Genomic DNA, 27,262 nt, shown 5'->3' with positions numbered 1-27,262 from the left:
TTGTGAAAATTCATCTGTGTTGTTAATCCTTTTGATCTTTTCTTTAAAAAAAAATCACAAAAATGTATAATTTCATTGGATAATAAGAATTTTAAATGTGGTGAAATATCATTATGAAATAAATGTTTTTCTCTAATACTCGTTGGACACAATTATTGGCACCCTTTTATTCAATACTTTTTGAAACCTCCATTTGCCAGTTTAACAGCTCTAAATTTTCTCCTATAATGCCTAATGAGGTTAGAGAACACCTGACAAGAGTTCAGAGACCATTCCTTCATCCAGAATCACTCCAGACCCTTCAGATTCCCAGCTTCTCCTCTTCAGTTCACTCCTCTCATTTTCTGTAGGGTTCAGGTCAGAGGACTGCAATGGCTATAGCTGAAGCTTGGTTTTGAGCTCAGTGACCCATTTCTGTGTTATTTCTGAGGCTTGTGTTTGGATTACTGTATGATCGGAAGATCCAAACATGACCCATTATAAGATTTCTAACAGAGTCAGTCACTTACTGATTTTTTATTTGTTGGTATTTGATAGAATCAATGATGCCACGTATCTAAACAAGATGTCCAGGACCTCCAGCAGAAATACAGGCCCACAACATCAAAAATAGAGCAGTATATTTCATTGTACACATGGGGTACTTTTTTTCTCTGTGTTCACCAAAACCATCTTGAGTGTTTGCTGCTAAAAAGCTCACTTTTTAGTTTCATCTGATCATAAAAGCCAGTCCCATTTAAAATTCCAATCATGGCTGATAACTGAAAATGCTTTAGTTTGTTTTTGAATGAGCTAGGATAATTTTTCTTGTAACCCTACCAAACAACATGTGGTGATGTAGGTTCTGTTTGACAATTTTTTAAAAGGTTTTCTGAACCAGAGACTCAACTATTTTCTGCAATTCTCCAGCTGTGACCCTTGGAGAGTCTTTAGCTACATAAACTCTCTTTCTCACCGCACATTAGGATGATATAAACACACGTCCTCTTCCAGGCAGTTTTGTATCATTTTCTGTTGGTGGGAAATTCTTAATTATTGCCCTGATGGTGGAAATGGGAATGTTTACTTTCCTAGTTCTTTTCTTACAGCCACTTCACCGATTTTTGAAGCCCCAATATCTTTTGCTGCACTTCATAAATATTTTCTCTGGTTTTTCTCATTGTGATGGATTTTCCCTCCTCTTTATATTTCTGTGAAAAAGGAAGTCAGAGCTGGATGATTTCATGTTTATAATCATGCTGGAGTGCTCAAAATTGTGAATATGAATGGGAATATACTTCAGAGATATTTTACTCATAAGAATTTCTAGAGGTGCCAATAATTGTGTCCAACGAGTATTTGAGAAAAACATTAATTTCATAATGATATTTCCCCTCCGTTTCAAATTCTTATTATCCAATGAAAGGATACATTCTTGTGAATTTTTTAAATAAAAGAATCAAAAGGATTAACAACACAGATGAATTTTCACAGCCTTTTTTGATCATATTTACCAAGGGTGCCAATATTTGTGGGCATGACTGTATGTTTTTATTCAATTCAATTCAATTCAAGTTTATTTGTATAGCGCTTTTTACAAAATAAATCGTTACAAAGCAACTTTACAGAAAATTATGTTTCTACAATATTTAGTAGTAGCTAGTAGTTTGTGCACATTTGACAGGATTTTAGAAAAAATAATAATAATAATACAAGACGAGTCAGCTAGACGATGAACTATCAATATTATTAATTAAGTTATTATATGATTCAGTCACACATTTAGCAATAATTGTTAGTTCTGTTTGTTGATTCAAGGTTAGCATCATCTGGGGTCCTCTGAGGGTCAGCATCATCTCTTCTCAGGTGTTCTGGATCCAGACTGGAGCTTGTTTAAATCCTAGTTACCACGGGATGTAAATCCCGTGGCGAAACATAGAAACAAAATACAGACATCATTAGCATAGCTGCTGATCCAACAAAGTAAAATTAGTTTAACCCAAGCTAATGAATAAAAATGCAACTTTGAACAGATGCAACTACACTCACAATTAAAAAAGATACATTATTTGAATGCTTGGCGAAAGAGATGTGTTTTTAATCTAGATTTAAACAGAGAGAGTGTGTCTGAACCCCGAACATTATCAGGAAGGCTATTCCAGAGTTTGGGAGCCAAATGTGAGAAAGCTCTACCTCCTTTAGTGGACTTTGCTATCCTAGGAACGACCAAAAGTCCAGCGTTTTGTGACCTTAGGGTGCGTGATGGGTTGTAACGTGGTAGAAGGCTAGTTAGGTACGCTGGAGCTAAACCATTTAGGGCCTTATAGGTAAGTAATGATAATTTGTAACTGATACGGAACTTAATAGGTAGCCAGTGCAGAGACTGTAAAATTGGGGTAATATGATCATATTTTCTTGACCTCATAAGGACTCTAGCTGCTGCATTTTGGACTACCTGTAGCTTGTTTATTGAAGAAGCAGGACAACCACCTAGAAGTGCATTACAATAGTCCAGTCTAGAGGTCATGAATGCATGAACTAGCTTTTCTGCATCAGAAACAGATAACATGTTTCGTAGCTTGGCAATGTTTCTAAGATGGAAGAATGCAGTTTTTGTAACATTGGAAATATGATTTTCAAAAGACAAATTGCTGTCTAATATAACACCCAGATTTCTGACTGTAGAGGAAGTAACAGTACATCCGTCTAGTTGCAGATTGTAATCTACAAGATTCTGTGTAGTGTTTTTTGGTCCAATAATTAGTATCTCTGTCTTATCCGAATTTAATTGGAGAAAATTGTGTGTCATCCAATCTTTTACATTTTTAACACACTCTGTTAGCTTAGATAATTGGGAAGTTTCATCTGGTCTCGTTGAGATATATAGCTGAGTATCATCAGCATAACAGTGGAAGCTAATTCCGTATTTTCTAATAATATTACCAAGGGGCAACATATATATTGAAAATAGAAGGGGACCTAGGACGGAACCTTGTGGCACTCCATATTTTACTGATGATAAATGAGATGACTCCCCATTTAAGTAAACAAAATGGTAGCGATCGGACAGGTAGGATCTAAACCATCTTAGAGCCTGCCCTTGAATACCTGTATAGTTTTGTAATCGATCTATGAGTATGTCATGATCTATGGTGTCGAACGCAGCACTAAGATCAAGTAAGACTAGAAATGAGATGCAGCCTTGGTCTGACGCAAGGAGCAGGTCATTTGTAATTTTAACAAGTGCAGTTTCTGTGCTATGGTGGGGCCTAAAACCTGACTGAAATTCTTCATACATATCATTTTTATGCAGGAAGGTGCTCAATTGAGCAGACACAACTTTCTCTAAAATTTTAGACATAAATGGAAGATTTGAGATAGGCCTATAATTTGCCAGTACACTAGGATCTAGTTTTGGTTTCTTAATAAGAGGCTTGATAACCGCCAGCTTGAATGGTTTTGGGACGTGTCCTAAAGTTAACGACGAGTTTATGATATTGAGAAGTGTTTCTTCTGCTACAGGTAACAGCTCTTTCAGTAATTTTGAGGGTACAGGATCTAATAAACATGTTGTTGGTTTAGATACAGTGATAAGTTTATTTAGCTCTTCCTGTCCTATGGTTGTAAAGCACTGCAGTTTATCTTTGGGTGCGATGGATGAAACTGAAGTGTTAGACGCTGTAGAATCTACATTCGCTATTGTATTTCTAATGTTATCTATTTTATCAGTGAAGAAATTCATAAAGTCATTACTATTTAACGTTGGTGGAATATTAGAATCAGGTGGCATCTGGTAATTTGTTAACTTAGCCACTGTGCTAAATAAAAACCTAGGATTGTTTTGGTTATTTTCAATGAGTTTGTGTATATGCTCTGCCCTAGCAGTTTTTAGAGCCTGTCTATAGCTGGACATACTGTTTTTCCATGCAATTCTAAAAACTTCTAAGTTAGTTTTTCTCCATTTGCGTTCAAGACTACGAGTTAATTTCTTGAGAGAGTGAGTATTACTGTTATACCATGGTACAGTACGTTTTTCTCTAACTTTTTTCAATTTGATTGGGGCAACAGCTTCTAATGTATTAGAGAAAATAGTGCCCATGTTGTCAGTAATTTCGTCTAATTCGTGTGTATTTTTGGGTACAATTAGCAGTTGAGATAGATCAGGCAGGTTATTTGCGAATCTTTCTTTGGTGGCTGGAACAATAGTTCTGCCCAGACGGTAACGCTGCGACATATAGTTAATATCAGTTATACGCAGCATGCACGATACAAGGAAATGGTCTGTAATATCATCACTTTGAGGTACAATATCTATAGCAGTAAGATCGATTCCATGCGATATAATTAAATCTAGTGTATGATTAAAACGATGAGTGGGCCCGGTGACATTTTGCTTGACTCCAAAGGAGTTTATTAGGTCAGTAAACGCAAGTCCTAATGTATCATTTGCATTATCAGCGTGAATATTAAAATCTCCCATGATTAGCGCCTTATCAACTGTAACTAGAAGGTCTGAGAGGAAATCTGCAAATTCTTTCAGGAATTCTGTATACGGCCCTGGTGGTCTATACACAGTAGCCAGAGCAAGAGATACATTAGATTTCTTTTGCATGTCTGACAGAGTAACATTTAGCAGAAGTATTTCAAAAGAGTTAAACCTGTATCCTGTTTTCTGGGTAACATTGAGAATATCACTATATATTGTTGCAACACCCCCGCCACGACCAGTCTGACGGGGCTCATGCTTATAACAGTAGTTTGGTGGAGTAGACTCATTTAGACCAAAATAATCATTTGGTTTTAGCCAGGTTTCAGTCAAGCAGAGTAAATCAAAACTATTATCTGTGATCATTTCATTTACAATAACTGCTTTTGGTGCGAGTGATCTAATATTTATGAGCCCAAACTTTAAAAATTGTTTTTGTTCATTTACTTTACATTCCTCTGGTTTAATTACGATAAGATTTTTTCTAGATCCTACATTATATTTATATTTTGACCTCACTATTCGGGGAACAGACACAGTCTTAATAGGTTTTACAGCGCAAGTACCTTTAGCATTTAAGCGGTTAGAACAAAACTCATCATAATGGTTATTTGAGAATTGTCTTACTAGTCACATGGAGCGAAGTGTCCTGGAGATGTTGTCAGAGAGAAGCTCCACTCCAATTCTGCTGGGGTGTAATCCATCAGCGCGAAACAGTCTAGGACGCTCCCAGAAAAGATTCCAGTTATTAACAAATAGCAGTTTCTGTTCTTTACACCATGACAACAACCATTCATTTAAAGCAAAAAGTCTACTGAACCTTTCGTGTCCTCGTCGATATGTGGGCACTGGTCCTGACACGACGATCGTCGCCGCGGGCATCTTGCTGCGAACCGTCTCGATCAGGCTCCTGAAGTCCCTCTTCAGCTTCTCCGTCTGCCGCAGCGTGGTGTCGTTAACCCCGGCGTGAAGCACGACCGCTCTGGGGCTCTCGCCGTCCTTCAGGATCGTGGGTATCTGCGCAGAAACATCGAGAACATGAGCACCAGGCAAACAATGAGTGTGCACTTTACCTTCGGCTAACGTAGCACTTACGTGTCGGACGATGGAGTCTCCGATGATCACAGCGTCGCGTCCTGTCTCGCGGAGGGGAGCGAAGCGGTTCTGGATGGAGAGCTTGAAGGCAGGAGGGGGAGAAGTAGTCGCCCGGGACCCAGCTCGCGTCCTCCGCTGTGGATGCACCCAGGGTCCGTGGTGTCCCGGCGTCGCAGTGAAGGACATCTGGGAAGATCGCGTCCTGGGTGCACCGGGCCTGCGCAGAGAAACACACGGAGTAGACGTGGTGGGACTGTTAACAGCACGCTGTATACTTACCCCGGACTTGTGAGCGTCAGCCCGGGATGATTCCAGCGCGGGTCTCCGCTCTCTCAGCTGGGCCTGCCTCTGTTCCAGGTCGCGAATCTGCTTCCCCACGGCCTCGAGCTCGAGCTGCACAGAGTGGAGACATTCATCCGCCATTAAAGCAAGTAACAGTGAGTACAGCAGTGGTAATGTGTGAGAATAGAGTATTAGCAATGTAAGCGCAGTTAGCAGCAAACACGCTTGCTGATGCTAACTGGCTAAAAGCTAATAGCGGACCCGGGAGATCAAAATAAAACTAGTGATAGCGAGGCGCTCTGATTGTTTTTGTTGTAGAATACAATAGAGGATATATTCACGCGTTATATAAACGGAAACAATGATGTATAAAATTTTTTTTAAGTTAAAAATAGTCAATGAAAAGAATATAGTGACGGAGCTCAAACGCAGAACAGCCGTCAACAGCAAACAGGAAGTCAGCAAACTGTGTTTTTATAAACTGTGGACTCCAGGAAACCTAATCGGCGACAGGAAACGTTACTTAAAAAATAACTTAAGCGTTTAATCTTTACTGTAATTTAATGTATATATATATGTATAGTCATATTATATATTCAAATGGGGGGGGGGGGGGGGGGGGGTATTGGTCCTGTAGCTAATTTTACATAATGATTACAAATTAAAAAATCATAATTTTAAAAAACTTTTTATTGAAAATTTTGCCTCAATAAATGAAACTGATTAATTTTGGTTAATATTTTGCTAAATGTTTTTTTTTGTGCTGGAAGTAGGCTAGTGGATTAGGGTATCTTCCGTCCATTCCAAATCCGTTTTCAATTAAAAAACAGAAAACGAAAGACTCAAGAGGATTCCATCTAGGTAAACAAACGGAAAATGAGTTTTTGACTTGATTTCTCATTTTGTCGTTTTGGGTTTAAAAAACGGCTTATGGCTTCAATATTTCATTCGCACTTGTGGGCGGAGCTGAAACGCTCCTTTCATCTGATTGGTCGGATCGCTCCGCCTTCAACTCGATCTTACATTCTTTCAGAATAAGAGTCTTATAAGAGCAGTGTCTGAAACCACCGCTCACTGTTAATTAACATAATATTTGAGTCAGTTGTTGCTGCGCATATAATTCGTGCTGCTGTGACTTGCAAGTCACGCCTTTAAATTATTTCTAGGTTATAGTATTGTATGAATATTGTCCCACTGTAAATACAGTGCAAATAGTTTTGTCTCCTTGGATAAAAGTGAAGAGGAAATAAAAATCAATAATAGACTGAACAGTTTCATGATAATATGTCTGTAACATTTACCACTCTCATCTTTTAAGTCAAAAGGCACTAGGTAGGTGTGTGTGACATTAATAATTAATTGGGAAAATTACTATAGTTAAATTTATGAAATAAATTAGTAATATTCGTTTTATTACATACTAAATTGAATGGTTTTTCTTTTAGTCTTCTTTGTTGGCCTTGAGAAAGCCAACATATATTTGAACATTATTATCATTTATTATGAGAGTAATTGACAACGACTAAAATTTTTATGTTTCACCAAATTTCCTTCTCAAAAAATCCTAGTGACTTTCATTATCTGAGCAATGAAGGTCTTACACTTAATGTCCACTAGAGGGGGAGACAGGATTTCTATTTACGTAAAATGGCAAATAAATACATTAATTTCATGTGTACTACCATGAATATGCCATATCTGTGTACAAGAATAAACTTCACACTTCAAGCTGTACTTTAAAACTTCCCATTCTGGCTCTACCTCCAAATGTATTTTAATATATTTTTTATTCACACTGGTTTATGCATTTAATGTTTGTCCATTTGTCCATCTGTTTGTCCATTTTTCATGAGCTGTACATTTTAAGATGTACTCAGTGTTGATAAATCACATGCACTGAATGTAAATGCTAATGTCAGGACTCTCAGTCCTCCTCTTGGTTGGCCAGTGTCCTGCAAAGTTTAGCTACCCCAAATAAACACACCTAAGCTAAGCAAGGTCTTCAGGATCAGTAGCAATGTCCAAGCAAGTGTGTTGGAACTGAACTCTGCAGAACATTGTTCTCCCGGTTCAGGACTGGGTTTTAAATCTATAAATGAATTTGTACAATTGGGTGTCTGCATGCAGAGGTGTACTTCAGTAAGTACAATGTAAACTGTAATCTATAAAGACAAATCTTCAGATAAGCATTAAGGCCACTGCCTTGAGGTCTCCATCCATTGGTCAAAACAGACCTCGCACCCCACCACACTCCTGCTAGCTGTCAACATTAATTGCGGCTGGTGCCAAATAAAAATTATTATGTATCCCTTGTGCATTGTTCAAATTCACTACCCTTTCGTTATGTTCGGGATGAAAACATTCACTCAATTAAACTGCTATAAGCATTAGATACATTTTTTTCCCCTAATTTATTGTTGGTGGATGTTTTTTTTCACTGACTTCCATTATAATTACATTTTTGAATGCAGAGCCATGAAACATAATCATGCATTCTTGATTGTTTGTGGTTTTCCCTGTTGGGAAGAGGTAAAATTTGTTATTTTTTACAGTTGATCACTAGGTGGGACCATCAACCCTTTAGATAGGCCTGTGCAAAAAAAAGCTTAGTTTCTGACTTGTATATAGAGTTATGTGGAGTATAACAGCAAATTATATTGTGTGTATGTGTGTAGGAGAGAGAGAGAGAGAGAGAGAGAGACTTTTGCGCACTTACCTTGATGTATTTGAGAAAATCTAAATGTACACCTCAGCTCTCAGAACTACATGGAGTAAACAAAAGTGTATTTATGCACCTGCTGCCTTTTAATGGTGGTGATAAGTACAGACTAAACAAAAACAGTACATGGATTTAAACACTTGCATGCCATCCTTCTGGTCATTTGATGGTGAGAAGAGCAGCAAGCAATACGAGAAAGGGCTTGACTTGAACCAGAGTTTTAGAAATGATTATGCAGCTTGACCCCTCCAGCGAGTTCCTGCTTATTTGAAGTTGGTATTGCATTTTGGTCCATAATCAATTATGTTCAAAGTAGTTTTTTTTATAAGATTTAAAGGTTTTAAACTGGCTTCACCATCAAGAAAAGACAAGCATTTCACACATAGGCCCTCCATTCTTTTCACCATCAAAAGTCAGCAGGTGCATAAACACACTTCTTTTTTTTATTGTTTAGTCCATGTAGTTCTGAGAGCATGAGGTGCATATTTGGATTTTTTCAGATACATCAAGGTAAGTGAACAAAGGTCTCTCTCACTCTCTCTCTCTCTCTCTCTCTCTCTCTCTCAAACACACACACACACACACACACACACACACTATAATTTGCTGTTAAACTCCATATAACTCTATATACAGGCCAGAAACTAAGCCTTTTTTTGCACAGGCCTAAAGGGTTAATGGTCCCACCTAGTGATCAATTGTAAAAATAACAAATGTTACCTCTTCCCAACAGGGAAAACCACCAACAATCAAGAGTGCATGATTATATGGTGTCATGGCTTTGCAAGCAAAAAATGTCGTTATAATGGAAGTCAATGGGACAAAAACAGCCACCAACAATAAATGAGGGAGAAAAAATTTAAATCTAATGCTGCACAAAACTAACAATACATCAAAGCTAATCTACAGTTACTAATCTTTGACATGCCCTTTTTATATTGAAAATATGTCATTTTGTGTGTGTTTTTTCTTCCCAAATCAGTGACATCATTTATGAACTTGGTAATTAAAGAGTTAAAATCTTGGATTTTCTTTTTAAACATTTGGTAGTTTTGATCAGGACTGAGGGTGTTTAATAGATTTATGCAAAACAAAATAAAAAAATCTTTATCTGAGTCATTTTTACAGCATTTTAATTTAGTGGGTGTTTTCATCCCGAACATAACAAAAGGGTAGTGAATTTACCAACAGTATACTGTTGAGTTTTTGAAAAATTTCAAGCATTTTCCCAAAATAAGTGTCAAAATAAGATTTGTCACCAATCATTCCATTAGCTGAAACACAGAGAAAGTTGTGGCCAAAATAAGACTCAACTTTACCCCCTAATGACGAAAACGTCCCCAACAACGCATAAGGGGTATTATGTAACAGCAAGTCATTTGTGCAAGTACATTTGACTTGCAGTTTTCCAAAACTTAATCATTTTTATTTGGTACCAGCTGCAGCAGTTAATGTTGTTTTATATTATACAGCTGTCATTGAGCTAAGGTATACCCCCCTACCACACCATCTATCATTGAAGAACCTGTGTTACACATTAAATTCATGTATTTATCTGTCATTTAAACTTACATTAACAGAAATCCTGTCTCCCCCTCTAGTGGACCTTAAGTGTAAGACCTTCATCGCTCAGATAATGAAAGTCACTAGGATTTTTTGAGAAGGAAAAAGTCTGACCAGAGCAACGAGTCAGACGAGTCTGAAGATCTGAGCTGAATTTGGTGAAACAATAAAATTTTAGTCGTTGTCAATTACTCTCATAATAAATGATAATAATTTTCAAATATATGTCAGCTTTCTCAAGGCCAACAAAGAAGACTAAAAGAAAAACCATTCAATTTAGTTTGGAATAAAACTAATATTACTAATTTATTTCATAAATTTAACTATATTAATTTTCCCAATTAATTATTAATGTCACACACACACCTACCTAGTGCCTTTTGACTTAAAAGATGAGAGTGGTAAATGTTACAGACATATTATCATGGAACTGTTCAGTCTATTATTGATTTTTATTTCCAATTCACTTTTATCCAAGGAGACAAAACTATTTGCACTGTATTTACAGTGGGACAATATTCATACAATACTATAACCTAGAAATAATTTAAAGGCGTGACTTGCAAGTCACAGCAGCACGAATTATGTGCGCAGCAACATCTGACTAAAATATTATGTTAATTAACAGTGAGCGGTGGTTTCAGACACTCCTCTTATAAGACTCTTATTCTGAAAGAATGTAAGATCGAGTTGAAGGCGGAGCGATTCGACCAATCAGAAGAAAGGAGCGTTTCAGCTCCGCCCACAAGTGCATATGAAATATTGAAGCCATAAACCGTTTTTTAAACCCCAAATGACAAAATGAGAAATCAAGTCAAAAACTCATTTTCCGTTTGTTTACCTAGATGGAATAACGAATAAACTAGCCATTTTTCCATTTCTCGTTATTGAATTCATGTTCTCTCACTTGAATCCTCTGGAGTATTTCGTTTTCTGATTTTTAATTGGAAACGGATTTGGAATGGACGGAAGATACCCTGATTCTTATTAACCCTGATTGAATCGGCGTTTTTCATATTTGTCATATTCAATTTGAGCATGTAATCGAAAATACAAAAAAATCACTCATTATTTGTTTTTTAAATATTATATTTGTAAATGAATAAGGAAATAACAAGTCCTTTTTTGATTTTCCGATTTTTTTTTTCTTAATTGAATATGAAAAGAACGAATGATACACGGATTTCCATGGTTTAAGTATTTATTGAATCGTTCAATTCAAACTTTTCGTTCATAACGGCTGATTCCATTAGAAAGGAAACAAGTGAGTCCATCTGAATGAACTGTTGAATCTGATCAATTCAAGGAACGAAACACTGTTTTACTATGCACTGTTGTAGCTATAAAATTAATAGCACATTTGTGCTCGCGCACATGTGCTGATACTCAAACATTGCTTAATGTGCAATGAATATAAAAACGTAAAACACCATCTGTTTGCTGTACACCTCGACCTAACCTGTGCCTTTTTTTTATTGCATAGCTTAGCTCTCACTATATATTAAAATAGTTAAACATTATATATTTATTAGCCTACTTATTTATGAAATTGTATGAAAATACAGATGTTTAGATTATAATTCAGGTTTATTTGTAATTATTTTTTACAAAATATAGATTTTTTTTTAAATGTATCAATAGCCTAGTGACTGCAGAAAAGAAAATTAACTATGCATTCATAAATTTGCAATAGGCAATTATTTTATTTTATTGAAATGTACAATTTTTTGAATATTTAAATATTATATCTAAATATCCATTTGGATGTAATATAGAAGTCACTTTAATTATAACTAGGTAACTAGGATTTACACAAGATCCGGTCTGGATCCAGAACACCTGAGAAGATGATGCTGACCCTCAGAGGACCCCAGATGATGCTAACCCTGAATCAACAAACAGAACTAACAATTATTGCTACAAGTGTGACTGCATCATATAATTATTATTAATTATTAATCATATTAATAATGTTCATCTTCTGGCTGACTACATCTTGTATTAATTTTCTGAAAAATCCTGTCATACATGCACAAACTGACAGTCACCACTTATAAACTATTACTAATATTGTAGAAACAATACAGAAAACAATTTTCTGTAAAGTTGCTTTGTAACGATTTGTATTGTAAAAAGCGCTATACAAATAAACTTGAATTGAATTAATTATAATATTCGGTCCCTACATGAAGAGAGAGTCAGTCTGCTGTGTGAGGCAAGTGAGTCTCCGGCTGCGGAAAGTGGGTCCCCGGCTGCGGAAAGTTTGTCTCTGGCTGCGCAAAGTGAGTCGCCGGCTGCGTGAGGAAAGGGAGTCGTTCGCTGCGTGAGTCCTTCGCTGAGTAAAGTGAGTCGTTCGCTGCGTGAGTCGTTCACTGAGGAAATTGAGTCGTTCGCTGGGTGAGTTGTTCGCTGCGTGAGGAAAGTGAGTCGTTCGCTGCGTGAGGAAAGTGAGTCGTTCGCTGCGTGAGGAAAGTGAGTCGTTCGCTGCGTGGGGAAAGTGAGTCGTTCGCTGCGTGAGGAAAGTGAGTCGTTCGCTGCGTGAGGAAAGTGAGTCGTTCGCTGCGTGAGGAAAGTGTATCGTTTGCTGTGTGAGGTGAGTACTGATGCACCGCAGGCCTATCAGTGGTAAACTCAGTGGCTACTGGCAATTATACGTTGAATTCCCGCTACAAGTCAATAGCCTTATTTTTTGACCAGACCGCAAGCCATAAATGTGCACATTGAATTTTGCTACATTCATTGGGAGACATTGAATGAAAATGCAATCGTAAGTGTCTTGACTGTGAGTGTTAATGCATTTAAGAAAGATAGCATTTAAATGATCATTTTGCCACAGTTTTTGCTTGAACGTGTTAGACATATCTAATCATTTTTTGTAATACATTTTCATTTTAATTTTGCAACTTTTAAAGCGTTAAAATTAGTATTCATTTTACATATTAAAACTGGTGTATGAAATGGCAAATGAAACGTATGTAATTTAATTTTCATTTTCTTTTGGCACCAAACGTTGCACAAATGTATTGGAAAATGTAAATGTAAATACAGAAATGCATTGCCATTTTACATATTGCATTGTCATTTTGCATATTACATCCCAAATTGAATAATGCTACCCATATGCTTCCATTGTAAACAGGGAGGACACAAAAGAAACATTAATTTTCTAAAAAAAAATAACTCCCATCAGTCTCATAAGAATTAAGTTATCTTGTCTCCGGATTTCAACATCTACAAAACAAACATTATTTTAGTCTTAGTAAAAATAAAGATAACTTGATGGAATTCTGAAGTTTATGCGCCTTAAACCGTCTGTCCCTCTCTTCAGAAGAAGCTGAGAACACCTCCTCTTCCTCAGACAATGTGTGACTCTCACACAAACAGCTTCTGTATCTGTGTCTTCAACTCTTGGCGCTGACACGATGAAGACACGTGCTCGACAAGTCTGAAATATTACATGAAAAACATACTTTTACCAATTACCACTTTAACAGCCTCAAAATAATTATGCTAGTCTTTACTACACAATGCCGTTTCCTTTAGGAGACTAACATACATTCAGTTTAACCGGGAAAAATAAGATAACAAATTAACATGAGTGTAACCATAACCATCTATTTACACCTCAAAAAGTGCAGATAATTTAAAATCTTATGTAAATATGACAAAATACATTCACAGACTTTATATTAAAAGTACCTCTTCCATTCAGTAACATTAAATAAGACCGTTGAGAACTCCGTGTCTTTTATTTATTTTTTAAATATAATGTTAAGCTCCTTTGTTTCCGCCTTTCATAAAACCTTCTGCCTTTCATACAACCAGGTAAACTAAAAACAATAACTTTACATTTTGAATTTTTACTTACCATAGTTTTTCACTCACTTCTCGCTTCTATCACGCTGAGAAAATGGTGGCTGCTTGCACTGGAGACGTACGATCTTAACGTCACGTGCGTACTCTCCTTCACGTCCGCGTTACCAACCCAGCCCCGCTGGGTTAAAATCGAGACCAATTTTCAACCCAAAGTCCTACACAGCGGTCTCAACCCAGCTTTTGGGTTGAAAAAACAACCCCACGTTTTTTAGAGTGTATGTTGAGGGAACAACATCCATTTCTTGTGGCCACAACTTCTTTTGTTGAGGAAACAATTTATATATATATATATATTTTTTTGCCCACGAGTTTAATGAGGAAATCAATCTGTTTGGCCACAGCATAGCAGACCTATACCTGGCGTTATCCCAGATGGATAAAACATTTGTATTAACATTTAACATTTAATTTATTCTTATTATATTAATTTAAATTTTTATATTTATTTCTATATATGTTTATTTCTCATTTTAATTTGTGTATCACTTTACCTAACTACCACTCTGTATACAGTAAATATGCTATTATTTGCTACCATATATTTTGTAAATACTATAAACGCCTGACAATAAGGCCTATTCCAATAAAGTTTTGATCAGTCAGCATAATAAAACATTTAATGACATGTGTATCATTTACGGAAGACTATTTACAAAACTATTCAGGATGTTAAGAGATCAAAATGAAGGGGGAAAAACACAAACAAATATAAAACTATAACTAATAACAATATGCAAACAATAATAATAATAATAATAATAATAATCATCATCATCATCATCATCAAGTATTTAGAGGAAAAAGGAATATTTTAATGGACTTAAAAGACTGTGGGATGGATAAAAATGTTTTCTTGTTGGCATTTTATTACTTTATATAACATTTATTCATGATAAACTTAATTTGAATGCTGTCTATATCACTCACAATACTGTCTGGTTGGCAAGTCCTATAGTTAATATAGTAATTTAATAATGTGGTAATTTCTGTAATGATGAATTCAATAATTTCTTAATTCAAAATAAAATATGAATAAATTCATCTTTGATAATCCTGGGTTATGGTCACACAGATTTGTTTATGCATTAAACTCATGGCCACGAATACAAAAATGTAATTCCCTCAACATAAGAAGTCATGGCCACAATGTTGAAGGGTCATTCCGAACCGAAGTGCTCAAAACTGGCCACTTAACTAAGGGCCCCACTTAACTAAGGGCCCATCGGAATGAAGGATTTTGAAGGGTTCAACTGATGGACACTTCGGTTCCCCATGATCCTTTGCACAGATTCTTTGCATGATGACAGTACCTCCATATGAGTATATGATAATGATGCATAAGGGCACTGCAAGAAACAGTTGTTTGGAGCCCTACACCCTCCAGAGTAAACCTTTTAGAAGGGATTAGGGCATAGGGATGAGCCCTTCCAAATGGAACGCAGCGGTTGTCTTCATCAAAACTAAAACCAAGACATTCACACAGAATGTACATTCATTGCATTTTCTAGAAGGACATCTATCACCGTTGCACTCACGTCTTGCATAACAGAGCGGCATGTTTAGAGAGCCATGTAAAATAAATTTAAATATCTCGGACCAGATAAAAACACCTGTTTTAGTTCTGATTATCATGTTTGTATCGCTGAAATCATGAGTTTTAAAACCCTTTAAACTTCTGATGCACGGTTTTCTGAGAGCACACATCTAAAACACATGGACTGGAATCGGCCACCACAGCATGTTAGTACTAAACTAAGTTCTCATTCACACAGAAGTTTATGTTAAAAACACACATGATTTACAAAAACATTTGGTTATGTCGGTGAAGGTAAACTGCTGGGAAATAAATTGTATGTTTATTTTAGATCTAAATAGTGTTCTTTGCTCATCTGTGCAGCCGAAGGCAGAACAATTAGCATGCTTTGCACAAACTTTCGCCCTTGGTATTAGAACTGGTACATCGTTGTCATTTGTGAAAACACAATAACAGCGCAGTGGGTGTAAACTAATAGACTGTGTAAAAACATGGACGTAGTGTCCGTGTCTTTACCTGTAGATTCCTGAAGAGTGATTTTGAATAGTGATGTGTCGTTCTTGAACGATTCGTTCATTTTGAACGAATCTTTAATGTGACTCTGGAAAAACTAGTCGTCTCAGGGAGTTATTTGCTCAGTCGAGCATGCGCAATATTCTTTAGGTTCTGTTCCACTAGTAGTAATTCACCTGTGTCAATGCAGTCTGAGCCGGAAAGAGAATTGATTAGTTCATAGTTCGGGTCTATCGGGTATTTGACTCATTCCTTAATCATATGACAGACACATACGCTAACCCAGTGGTTTTCAACCTGTGGGCCGCGATGGTATTGCAGGTGGGCCGCCAATTACTAATAAAATAAATAATAATATATTTCATATATATAATTAAATAGCAAATAATAAATATTAAACTGATACTATGCTTCCACCATTCGAGCTTGCAGATTGGTTTATGAATAAACCGCCAATTTATCTTAGATATTTTTGCTGCATATGCTACAGAACAACAAATTCAAATATGCATAAATGCTGTCAACATGTCTACCCACTGCCGAGCTCTGCCTGGATCTGGTTTTCCCGTTTTGCTGAGTGGTGCCAGTCCGAGTTATTTTCTGTTCATTGCCAGTACATTCTAGGGCTGTGCGATTAATAGAAATCGGCATAAAATAACGATTTGAGCCTGCGCGATTTCTAAATCGCTTTATAGCACGATTTTCCACGGCCCTGACCTCCCGCAGTATGCTATCCAATCCAATCAGAATGCAGTGCCTAGGGCGAGAACAGAACAGACTGGGCATATGTCTAACTCCAGCTTCACACACTGTCTGTGACAGATCAGAGCGTTCACACTACACGCGGTTAAAGGCTAGAAATAAAAAAGTGCAGAAATAATATCTAGCACATGAACAAAGAGAGAGTTGTGAGTGCACAGGATGCAGTTTAAATGAGAGGAGACATGTTTTAAGTGCGCACACTCTCTCCGCGCGAGAGCAGCGTGTATCTGAGCAAGCACGTCTGGTTTTGTGACAGAGCAAAAGGAAATCTGCGTGTGAGCGGAGAGATTCTTGTTTGTGCATTAATTTAATGCGCTTTCGCGTTACAATAATGCGCTCTCTCTGCTGCTGCACCGCACACACATACTGTATATATTTATATTTTATTTATTTTCTTGCCATAAGTCTATAAATGTTCTTACACCTTTACTATAGTGATTATTTTGACTAATGTCTGTTCTAGAGACGTTACAACTTTTTGATAAAGCTCTAACTGGTTTTCTTTTGGAAATATGTTTCAAATTCATCCTGAATGCATGTATGACTGTAAAGCATATATGCGTGCATCAAAATTGTAATTAAAATCGAAATAGCAAAATTGATTGAATTGAAGAACTCGCTTTTCATATCGCACAGCCCTAGTTAATTCAATAAATACAGTTAAAGGGGGGGGGGGGGGGGTGAAATGCTCGTTTTCACTCAATATCCTGTTAATCTTGAATACCTATAGAGTAGTACTGCATCCTTCATAACTCCAAAAAGTCTTTAGTTTTATTATATTCATAAGAGAAAGATAGTCTGTACTGTTTTTTCACGGAAAAACACGAGCGCCTGGAGGCGTGACGTGTGGGCGGAGCTAAAGAATCACGTGCACGAGTAGGCTTTTGCGTTGAGAGCGTTTGGAAGCTGTGACATTACCGTGAGGGAAAAAACATCATCCAAAACAAACCATGGCTAACAGTCAGATTCAGCGATTCAGCAGATCCAGAGGCTGAAATTTAACAAGAGCAGCATCAGCAACGACGTCTCTATGTGTTATGTATTGAAACTATATATATTTGCTTAGCGGTTTTGGAAAATGACTAAGTTCCACTTTATGTCGTCTTTTTTTTTTTTTTTTAAGCTGTACATGTGGAAAGTACAGTTTGATGACAACATCGCATGATGTTTACTTGATGTGCTTATGTGCCGATAGTTAAGTTAACAACACAGAGATATTTGAAGCAGTTTTACTCAACGCCTGCGGTTCCAACACACTATCGTGACCCTTTTTCGTTGGGACTGCATTATCCTTAAGAAATCTATCCATCCATCCATCCATCATCTTCCGCTTATCCGGGGCCGGGTCGCGGGGGCAACAGTCTAAGCAGAGATGCCCAGACTTCCCTCTCCCTAGCCACTTCTTCCAGCTCTTCCGGGGGGACCCCGAGGCGTTCCCAGGCCAGCCGGGAGACATAGTCCCTCCAGCGTGTCCTAGGTCTTCCCCGGGGCCTCCTCCCGGTGAGACGTGCCTGGAACACCTCCCTGGGAAGGCGTCCAGGAGGCATCCAAAATAGATGCCCGAGCCACCTCAGCTGGCTCCTCTCGATGTGGAGGAGCAACGGCTCTACTCTGAGCTCCTCCCGAGTGCCCGAGCTTCTCACCCTATCTCTAAGGGAGCGCCCAGCCACCCAACAGAGAAAGCTCATTTCGGCCGCCTGTATCGGGGATCTTGTCCTTTTGGTCATGACCCACAGCTCATGACCATAGGTGAGAGTAGGAACGTAGATTGACCGCTAAATCGAGAGCTTTGCCTTACAGCTCAGCTCCTTCTTCACCATGACAGACCGGTACAGCGACCGTATTACTGCAGAAGCTGCACTGATCCGTCTGTCAATCTCACGTTCCATCCTTCCCTCACTCGTGAACAAGACCCCAAGATACCTGAACTCCTCCACTTGAGGCAGGAACTCTCCACTGAAGTGGGCAATCCACCCTTTTCCGACTGAGAACCATGGCCTCGGACTTGGAGGTGCTGATTCTCATCCCAGCCAATTCACACTCGGCTGCAAACCGTCCCAGTGCACGCTGAAGGTCCTGGTCTGAGGATGCCAACACGACAACATCATCCGCAAAAAGCAGCGACGAAATCGTATGGTCCCCAAACCGGACACTCTCCGGCCCTTGGCTGCGCCTAGAAATTCTGTCCATAAAACTTATGAACAGAACCGGTGACAAAGGGCAGCCCTGCCGGAGTCCAACATGCACTGGGAACAGGTCTGACTAACTGCCGGCAATGCGAACCAAGCTCTTGCTCCGGTCGTACAGGGACCGAACAGCCCTAAGTAGGGAGTCGCCGACCCCATACTCCCGGAGCACCCTCCACAGGATGTCACGAGGAACACGGTCGATTGCCTTCTCCAAGTCCACAAAACACATGTGGACTGGTTGGGCAAACTCCCGTGAACCCTCCAGCACGCTGGAAAGGATATAGAGCTGGTCCAGTGTTCCACGACCGGGACGAAAACCACACTGTTCCTCCTGAATCCGAGGTTCCAGTAGGAGGTTCCTCCTTAAGAAATAAACTATGTGCAAATCCGGCGTCAAACTGGGCCTTGTTTATAAAACAAGCATCTTCGAAATGCAGGGAACAAACAAAAACACTTGCACAACTCCATTGATGCTCTGTAAAAATAAACTCCATCCACTGGTCCCTTAATGCTGTTTTTTTGGGTAATCTGTGCAGGGTTGTCTTGCCCTGGCAACCAACTACACACTTCTTTTGTGACAATTCGGTCTCTCGCTCTGATCAGTGAATGTCTGTGCTCTGCTATACGGGAGCGCGCGCTCTTCCGGCAGAAGTGCCCTTAGGACCCATATAAGGAAATTCCGCTCCAACTAACGTCACACAGAGCCATACTCGAAAAAAAACTTTCCGAAACTTGTGACAAACCGGAAGAGGTATTTTTGGAACAGAAATACTCCTTCAAACGTACAACTTAATTTTGGAAACTTTGTCCATGTTTAGCATGGGAATCCAACTCTTTAACAGTGTAAAAAACTCAGTATGCATTAAATAGCATTTCACCCCCCCCCCTTTAACAATCTAGCTTCTGAGTACTAAGTTATTAACACAACAATAGCAGGGTCAGGTATTTATTTATTTTTTTTGCAGTGGGCCGCGCAAACATATATGTTTGGTTGTGTGGGCCACGAATTGAAAAAGGTTGGGAACCACTGTGCTAACCCAATGCAGTCTGAGCCGGAAAGAGAACACCCCACAGTAACACACCACGGATCCTGAAGAAACGGTAACAAAAACACAGTGGCAGAAATGTCAGAAATAGTGTATGGGGCTGTCACATGATTAAGAAACAACTTGACCCGAAAGATTCATGAGATGAACTAATCAATTCTCTTTCCGGCTCGAACTGCATTGGTATTAGCGTATGGGTCTGTCACGTGATAAAGGAATGATTTGAACCCGAAGACTTGTCAGACAAGAGGTGAGGTGAGCTAATCACAGACTGAAGACTGAAGAGAGGTAAAGAATTAATTAATCTTTTCTGTATCTTATAGCATTTTAGATTTGTATTGTTTGTAGTGTGATCAGCGTTTGCGTAAGTACTAGATGTGTTGGGGAAGTGACACCTAACATGTTAATTACATTTTGCTAAAATGAATGAAATGAACGAAATGACTCGAAAAATGATTTGTTCATTTTGCTGAACGGAAGTGACTTAAACTATAATTTGTCGACTGGCCGGTGGAGGCTGGCTGCAAAAGGGAGTCAGTCCCACAGACTCCCCATGTAAAAATGCCCAACTTTTGTCTGTAAAATGATTCAAACTTCCTATCACTAATTTTGAATTGTTTTGTAACTTACAGATTAAGGGGTTGTAATATTATAATGACATCCCTTTGCCACGTCACCAAGGGAGCGAAATCAGGCACACTCATTTTCTCAGAAAAAGGCTTCCCAAAACAAAGTTACTGGGTCAATCTTTTTCACATGTCCTTGGCTGGTAGATGTACTGGAGACCTGATTATGGCACTTAAAACCTGGAAAAGTCATATTTTCATGATATTTTATCTTTAAAGGGACACTAAGTAGGAATTACTCCCATCTAGTGGTGAAATTGTATTTTGCATTCAAACTAATTTTGCTCTCCAGCGCCTCGCTTTTTCAAATGCGCGTTGCATCTACGGTAGGCGATATGTACCAAAAAGCTTTGACGGGATGTCTTCTAATAGCACTTCGTCGAGTTTTCCTTCAGATGAACAGGTGTGTTATTTCAAACAAACTGCAACATGACAACTAACAAACGAATGTTACAGTATGAATTACTGACTGTGGAAAACATGAAATATTGTAATTAGTAGTTATGTCTATTTTATTCGTTATATTTTCTGAATAATGTGCATTGTTAGATATAAAAAAAATATTGTAATATAGATTGTAACACTGACTTGCCTGTCGAGAAGAAAACTGGCCACTTCAGCGTCTCTTTTGAAATCTTTATCCAGCATTAGCTCTTTCCACCTAGAAAAAGCTTCCCCGACATTAACTCTTGTTTTCTGTAATCTACGGTCACGTTTCCTTTTACGTTCTATTTTTTTACTGTTTTGGCGACGATGTTTTCTTCTCCTGTGGCGCGGCATATGTATGGTCCATAATAAGAATGCAATCCAGACTTTTAAACTTGCCGGTGCAGTTTCAAGCGCCTCTCACTGCTCTGCACCTGCGTTTCTGGCTCTGACCGAAAACGCGTTGTGGAAACGCGTTGGCTTAGTACTTTTTGTCCCTCTCTGCTATTATAGTTTTGCAAGATGGCGGAACTACATGGAAGCCTCCGTCGACCTATCCGTCCCATGTATATAAAGATAATAAATTCTTCATTTACGAGGATTAGTTTAAACATTGGCATAGGTATTTGTACACCATTGAGGGCATATTTATGAATAAAAATATTGATTTTAGATAATAAAATACCTAAAAAGTTACTTATTGTCCCTTTAAGTTCAACTTTTAAAAACATAAATCAAGACTTCGTGGTGGTTTTCCCCATATCACTGCATCTCATGTTTTTAAATGAAAATTGTTTTCTTTGTGTTTGGTTTTTGATACTTTATTAAACTATACATACATGACGATTTTTCTAATTGTTAAAAACTTAATTATATATGGTTTATAAACATTATTTCAAATATTATGCACTTTTTCAAATCACAAATCCAATAATTGCACACCAAAAATATGAAAATTCCTCACATCTAGCAAAATAATGCACTGGATTCAAAACATCACTAACAGTGTGTGATATCTACTGATATACTGAACATGTAGAAACCAAGGCAGAAAGTCAACTTTATTTCTAATGTGCTTTATACAATCTAGATTATTTCACAGCAGATTCACACTAACTCCTGAGCTCCACTTCACTCTGAACAAGCAAAAGACACACGAGAGTAGTGTGTTATATGTAATGGCTAATTCTTTTATATTTGTGTGTAGAATTACTATGCAAAAATAAAAAAAAATTTTTTGAAGAGTTAAAAGAAGTGTGCTTTAGCAAGATGCACTGTTAAACCGAACAGTGAAATCAATTAAATGAGTTAATGTCACTCAAATAATAATGAAAGTTCTTTGGACTTATTTGAAATAATTTCTGTAAACTCCAAATGTTGCTGTAGTAAGATGAACTTAAAATTATTGTGTTTTCTAGTTCCCAGCATGCTTTGAATCAGACAACCTGGAAAATAAATCTTAAGTGTTATTTTGTGTATTTTTACAGAAAATTAACATAGAGAGACAAAAGTTAGTACTGAAAAGTTGTGTTTTGTTACGATTCACATAGTTTTCTATTATGTTTGTTTTGTAGTGTTACAGTTGTGGTGAAGAGTAGATCCTGTGGTAAGGTTGAAGATGTTATTAAAAGCAGGTGAATCTTGTTTCAGATAGTTGTGAAGTTCCACGTGACCAGCATTTGTCTACACCATCTGATTACTTCAGAGGAGACATGAAATTTGGAACCAGAAAACATTACCGTTGTGAGTCTGGATATCGTGAAACAGCAGCAGAGGCAACATGTACACAAGACGGATGGACACCAGATCCACTGTGTGCTGGTATATTGTGCTACTAAAACAGTAAAACTTAAAAACTATATGCTGCATGTTGTTTGGCTGTTTACACACAAGTATTGTGTTATTTTGAAAACTACATTAATCCAAGCTGTTGTGAACTAGCAGTTATATATAAAGATCCGAATCAATGTGCTGTTAATGGAAGCAAGTTGGATATAATTATCATTGTGTGGAGTGGGATAATATCATAGAAACCTGACTTGGCTCCCATGGCACTCAGCCCCGCCTACTAAACGCATTTTAGTTGGTTCAATTCAAAATAAAAACATCTAAACATCGTTCTCTGACATGAAATGTTTGCACTGAAAAAAAAAAAAACCTAATACAAAGTAATCTGGGTGTAACATTTAAATACAACATGATTATTTACTGTGCAGAAATAACTTGTGAGCTTCAGTCAACTACATCTGGAGTAAAAAAGATCATCCCAGAGAGAAAGACTATTTTCAGAGCTGGAGAAAGTGTGGAGTTTATCTGCTCTGAAGAAGGATGGTATACCAGAGAAACCAAAAAATCATTTACATGCCAAGAGAACGGGAAGTGGGATCATAAGCCTGGTTGTGAAGGTAAGATTATACAGAAACACTTCTGGATTTGGTGATGAACTCACTGTTTGTTATTAAAAGTAGGGATGCACCGAATCCAGGATTCGTAATCGGTCGAATACTGGGCTTTTTGACGGGGTTCGGTTTTGGTCAAAGCTTTTTTTTTTTCACTGAAGCCCTAGGATTACGATACACTGGTTGACGACATGCGGCCATTGATTATGTGAAAATTTTTACATGTGGACCATTCTGTAACAATACAGAGCCAGTCACATCGGGTGCTGACGTGGAGATAAGCGTTTTTTTTTTTCCGGTTAGCCTTTGATTCCTCCTAGAAAGGATCCTCTTCAGTGGACAAACCTAAAATAAGCATGGGCTTTTGGTGTCAAAATAGTTTTTCCCACTTCTCATCCAGGCATAATGTTGCCTAATCTTTTTTTTTTTTTTTTTAAATTAAATAAAATGAAAAAATACACTGCTGTGGACGTTGTTTACTTCATTAATGTGTTTTACTGTGTTAATGGAATAAGGATGCGAGTAGGATTCTGTATTCGGTTTCAGATTCGGCCAAATCTTAAACAGTGGATGCGGTATTTAGCCGGACCCCATAAAAAATCTGGATTTGGTGCATCCCTAATTAAAAGCATGTGAATCTTGTTTCAGAGATTAGATGTGAAGTTCCACGTGAGAAGCATGTCTATAGGCCAAGTGTATACTTTACTGATCTGAAACTGGGAGCAACAATAACTTACAATTGTGTCTGGGATGGAAGTTATCAAACATTTCGGGCCACATGTACACAAGACGGATGGACACCAAAACCACTGTGTCCTGGTATGTTTTACTATAAAGTCTCACAATTTGTAAATTAAAGAAATTGTGGGAAGAAAAAAAGTTGTTTAGCTGTAATTCTAATATATATATATATATTTATATATATTTTTTTTTTTATATATAGTATTTTTAGAATATCTCTTCAACACATTAAATCTTTTTTCTTAAACATGCTCTTAAGCTTTATTTAGTTTATTTATTTACTTTTTACCTATGTTGCTGCTGTGTAAATACCTGTACATCCTGTTTGCACATTCTTCTCTTGTACATTCCTGCTCCTCTTAATATCTATTAAGTCTACAGTATACAGTCCTGCACATTTTATTTTATAAGCATTTTATTTAATTCTTATATTTTTTCTTACTTTTTCCATATCTTAATTTTTTATAATTTTCTTGTGTTTGTACTCTTTATTAATTGCCCTGTCCATGGAGCGGAACTGACTTACATTTCACAGCTGGTCATATGCTCTCCATATAACCAATATAACCAAATCTTGAAACTTGAATCTTAAAATGACCTCATTCCCATATTAGAGATTTACTAATGCCACATTTTCTTAGTGATGACAGGCCTAGGAAAATGTGGTTCACCACCAACAGTGAACGATGGAGATACAAAAGATATTACAAAAAAGGAATACAATACAGGAGAGAGAGTTGAATACATCTGCTTTAGTAAATACACACTGGATATGCGTTCCCCTTTCTCCAACTTCTTGACCTGTCAGCAAGGTGAATGGAGAGGGAATATTAAGTGTTTAAGTAAGTATGAACACACTACACCATACATCTCATGCACCGATGTCATAGATGTTTTCTTGTAGTTTAAGTTGTATGTTGTGATGATTAATTAATGTTTACTGTGACACTGATCGTGACATGTTGGGTTTATTTCAGAGCCCTGTACAGTCACAGTGGAGATAATGAATGAAAGAGGTATAGAGTTGGCCTATGCTGATCAACAAAAGATGTTTGCCCCACATGATGATTACCTCACCTTTAAGTGTCAGAGCGGCAAAAGATCAGTAGGTGGTGGATTCAGAAAAAAGTGTAATGATGGAAAGATGACTTTGCCTGAGTGTGTGCGATAGAAGAAATAAAAAATATATATGAAGCATCCGCTGTACTATTGGCAAAAACCAAATGAGGAGATCAAAATAAATATTTTTCCCCAAATCAATTTGTCAGTTTTGGATTTATTTCAAGAAAAAATAGCAAACAAACAAACAAAAAAATGATGTAGATTATATTAGCTCTTTTAAACCTTACATTTGTCCTATATAGCAAGGTGGAAAAATGATGTAGAAATCCTCTTGTACCAGAAGACTCATTTTAAAATTAGTCTCTGTAGTGATGTTTTGAGTATACTGTAAACAGAGCTGCTTAATTTGAGTTTTTCCTACATCCCACCAGTGTTGTAGAGAACTATAACACCCTTTCTTGGTTTTAAAATCAGCCCAAAAGAAATTAAACAATTCTTTAAAGTGTCTGTCACTTAATAAAGCAGTGTTTAACTGCCAATAAGCACTTTTGGGTTTCAAAAGATTAATAAAAAATGAACATTTGACCATACAATGATCAGAAAAACTAACAGGTACAATGTGACAGTCCCTTATAATATTGCAGTGATGCTTAAAAACATAAAATCTGTCTAACCTTGCCATAGAAATTACTTTATCACGCACATGAGTCCATGTGTATTGTTTTTGTGTACCCTTTAAACGTCTCCAAGCATCACATAACTCATGCATCTTAACAATTTTAATCAATCGATTTCTAGAAGGCATATGAGGCTCTAAATGATTTCTATCTAGGTTAGATTCAGTACAGTTGAAATCACCTCCCAAGAATAAAAAGTCTTCTTGATTACATTTTTGTAAAGCAGAGCATAGGATATTTAAAAACACCATTCTCTCTATTGCTGAGACTGGGCAGTACACACACATAAATACATTAACATTATTTTCATAGCTTGCTCTTATTTTTAAAAGTCTACCTTTTACTATTTCCTCTACTTGAAAGGAATGTGGGTTGAATTTTTTTGCAAAAAGAATGGCCACTCCACCACTAAGTGAAGTATTATGACTTAAAAACGAAAAACCACCCCATTCTTTAGCCCAATCAGAAGCATTTTTTGTATCACTGTGAGTCTCTTGCAACATTATCACATCTAACTTATTTTGCTTCACATATTCATAAATTCCCATTCTTTTCTTAAAATCTCTCGCCCCATTAATATTTAAGGAAGCAATATTGATTTCATTCATTTCTGAAAGAAAAGAAGGAAATAAAGTAAAAGCAAATACTGTTAAAAACAAACCTAGTAACCCATAACTATTTGCTCGAGGCTTTTTAACTATTTTCATTAACAAGATCAGGGTTTAAATTTCTTAAAATTTTCTTTAATCGATAAATCTCCTTATTTGTGAATAAATTATCAGCCATAAAAACCCTGGTTTTATCAACAAATTGTTTTATGTCTGGAAAATATTCAGAGACATGTACTCCTCAAACCGAAACTTGAATCAGAAGATTCAGTGTCACTTTCCATCCCTTCTTTGTCCTCATCATCAGTCACGTTTGTTTTTTTCTGCTTCACACTTTGAGCTTCACTTGAACTTTTCCTTTTAATTGGAACTTTGAACTCGGTTTTATCTGATTCTAGATCAGCCTCATCACCAATTCCAAATCGCTGCCATTTCACATGGTCACTTTCATCCCTTTTCAAAACAGAATCACTAGTGGAAAAACTAGTTCCTTCACTCACTCTTTTCAGGACAAGCCCGAATTAGATGGTCCCTCCACCCACAATTAAAGCACTTCATCTTATCGTTTGTGACATAGAATACGTAGTCAAAGTTGTCAACTTTAGTATTAAGAGTTAAGTCAAGTTCTTCGCTGTCTATCAAGTTCATATAGACAAATCTCCTAAATGAGACCACATGT

The 27,262-nt window shown here is 37.3% G+C and overlaps 1 protein-coding gene across 1 annotated transcript in view; it reads left to right on the top strand.

The window, feature by feature from the left end:
* The window catches only part of LOC127988352 (complement factor H-related protein 4), a 228,861-nt gene that overhangs the window by 18,436 nt on the left and 183,163 nt on the right, over nucleotides 1–27,262 (top strand). Inside the window, exon 8 of the mRNA XM_052591085.1 lies at nucleotides 22,747–22,917. Coding sequence (XP_052447045.1) covers nucleotides 22,747–22,917 — 171 coding nt within the window. The remainder of the gene's footprint in view (nucleotides 1–22,746; nucleotides 22,918–27,262) is intronic.

Source organism: Carassius gibelio, chromosome B22 (genome assembly GCF_023724105.1).
Source record: "Carassius gibelio isolate Cgi1373 ecotype wild population from Czech Republic chromosome B22, carGib1.2-hapl.c, whole genome shotgun sequence".
Taxonomy (NCBI): domain Eukaryota; kingdom Metazoa; phylum Chordata; class Actinopteri; order Cypriniformes; family Cyprinidae; genus Carassius; species Carassius gibelio.
Note: the sequence above shows the minus strand (reverse complement) of the source record. Positions and strands in the feature narration are given on the sequence as shown.